The sequence below is a fragment of the Geospiza fortis genome, unplaced genomic scaffold (genome assembly GCF_000277835.1).
Source record: "Geospiza fortis unplaced genomic scaffold, GeoFor_1.0 scaffold494, whole genome shotgun sequence".
In the NCBI taxonomy this organism is placed as follows: Eukaryota; Metazoa; Chordata; class Aves; order Passeriformes; family Thraupidae; genus Geospiza; species Geospiza fortis.
This window is the reverse complement of record NW_005054691.1, coordinates 104,079-105,607: the sequence shown is the minus strand read 5'-3', so window position 1 is coordinate 105,607 and position 1,529 is coordinate 104,079. Positions and strand designations below refer to the sequence as shown.

At 67.0% G+C, this 1,529-nt stretch overlaps 1 protein-coding gene across 1 annotated transcript in view; it reads left to right on the top strand.

Moving 5' to 3' along the window:
• Positions 1–1,520, top strand: part of SBF1 (SET binding factor 1) — a gene marked incomplete at its 5' end in the record, with an annotated part of 34,497 nt that extends 32,977 nt beyond the window's left edge. The window contains 6 exons of the mRNA XM_031065165.1: positions 6–137; positions 242–352; positions 616–827; positions 956–1,043; positions 1,125–1,256; positions 1,375–1,520. Coding sequence (XP_030921025.1) covers positions 6–137; positions 242–352; positions 616–827; positions 956–1,043; positions 1,125–1,256; positions 1,375–1,473 — 774 coding nt within the window. The remainder of the gene's footprint in view (positions 1–5; positions 138–241; positions 353–615; positions 828–955; positions 1,044–1,124; positions 1,257–1,374) is intronic.
• Between the last annotated feature and the right edge of the window lie 9 nt (positions 1,521–1,529).

The window sequence follows — 1,529 nt, the reverse complement described above, 5'->3', positions numbered from 1 at the left end:
GGGGGGGGCGGCGGGACCCGGCCGAGGAGCCGGATCGCCAGGACACGGCGGCCCCGCAGAGCAAGCGCCGCGTCATCTGGCCCTGCTACGACAACCGCAGCCGCGTGGAGCCCGACGCCATCTCCAAACTGCTCGAGGTGGGCATCCTGCCCCGGGGATGGCACCTGGCAGAGCCCTGGCACAGGGACAGCGGCCCCAGGGGTTTGTCCCCTCTGGGGCTGATGCTGGAATCCCCCCACAGGAGTTGCAAAACCTGGAGATGGAGCTGGGGCAGGTCCCGGAGCGCTGGAAGGACACGTGGGACAAGGTGAAAGCGTCCCAGCGCACGGAGGGGCGGCAGGAGGGCAACAGGGTAGGTGACAGGGGGTGACAGGGCTGTGCCAGGCACTGTCACAGGATGTGACAGGGTGAAACAGTGTAGCTGTGGCAAGGGCTGTGATGGTGTGGCAGTGGCTGTGACAGGACTGTGACAGAGGTGTGTGACAGGGCGTGGCAGGCTGGTGCTGCTTCTGGGTGCTGCTGCTGCTGGTTCTGGTGTTTGCGGTGATGGTTCTCCTGCTGCTGCTGCTGCTGGAGCTCAGCGCCAGCCCCCCTCACGCTGTCCCTGTCCCGCAGACCCCCAGCTCCCTGCTGATGTCATCGGGGCTGTCCCACCAGCGCCGCTCGCTGGGCGTGTACCTGCAGGAGAGCGGGGTGGGCTCCACGCTCAACCTCAGCCTGGACAGCGACACCAGCAGCACCTCCACCCCGTCCAGCGGGAAGCCGGGCGGCCGCCGCAGCACCTCCACCCTCTACAGCCAGTTCCAGATGTCCGAGAGCGAGAACAGGCAGGCGGGGCTGGGAATGGGCTGGGAACGGTGGCAGCAGGAGGGGGATCCCTCCCGGGGGGCAGGATGTGGGTCCCGGTGGGGTTCTATCCCTGACCCCGCTGTTCCGGCCCCTTCCTGCCCTGCAGATCCTACGAGGGGTCTCTGTACAAGAAAGGCGCCTTCATGAAACCCTGGAAGTCTCGGTGGTTTGTGCTGGATAAAACCAAACATCAGGTACCGGGTGGGCCCCGGGGTCTATCCTGTCCCTCTGTCCCATCCCATCCCTGCCCTGCCCTGATCACGGCTCTCCTGCAGCTGCGGTACTACGACAGCCGGATGGACACGGAGTGCAAGGGCGTCATTGACCTGGCCGAGGTGGAGTCCATCACCCCGGGGACCCCCACCATGGGGGCCCCCAAGACGGTGGATGAGAAAGCTTTCTTCGACGTGAGTGTCCCCAGGGGCTGGCGCTGGGCAACTCCGGTCACTCGGGTCACTCCGGGCTCGCCGCGGCCCCGGAGCTGTCCCGGGTGTGGCCCTCAGCCCCTCCTCTCTCTGCCCGCAGCTGAAGACGACGAAACGAGTTTACAATTTCTGCGCCCAGGACGTGCAGCTGGCCCAGCAGTGGATCGACCGCATCCAGAGCTGCCTGTCGGACGCGTGAGCCCGGCTCAGCGGAGCCGCAATTCCAGGCACGGCTGCCGGGGCCGCAGCGGGGGG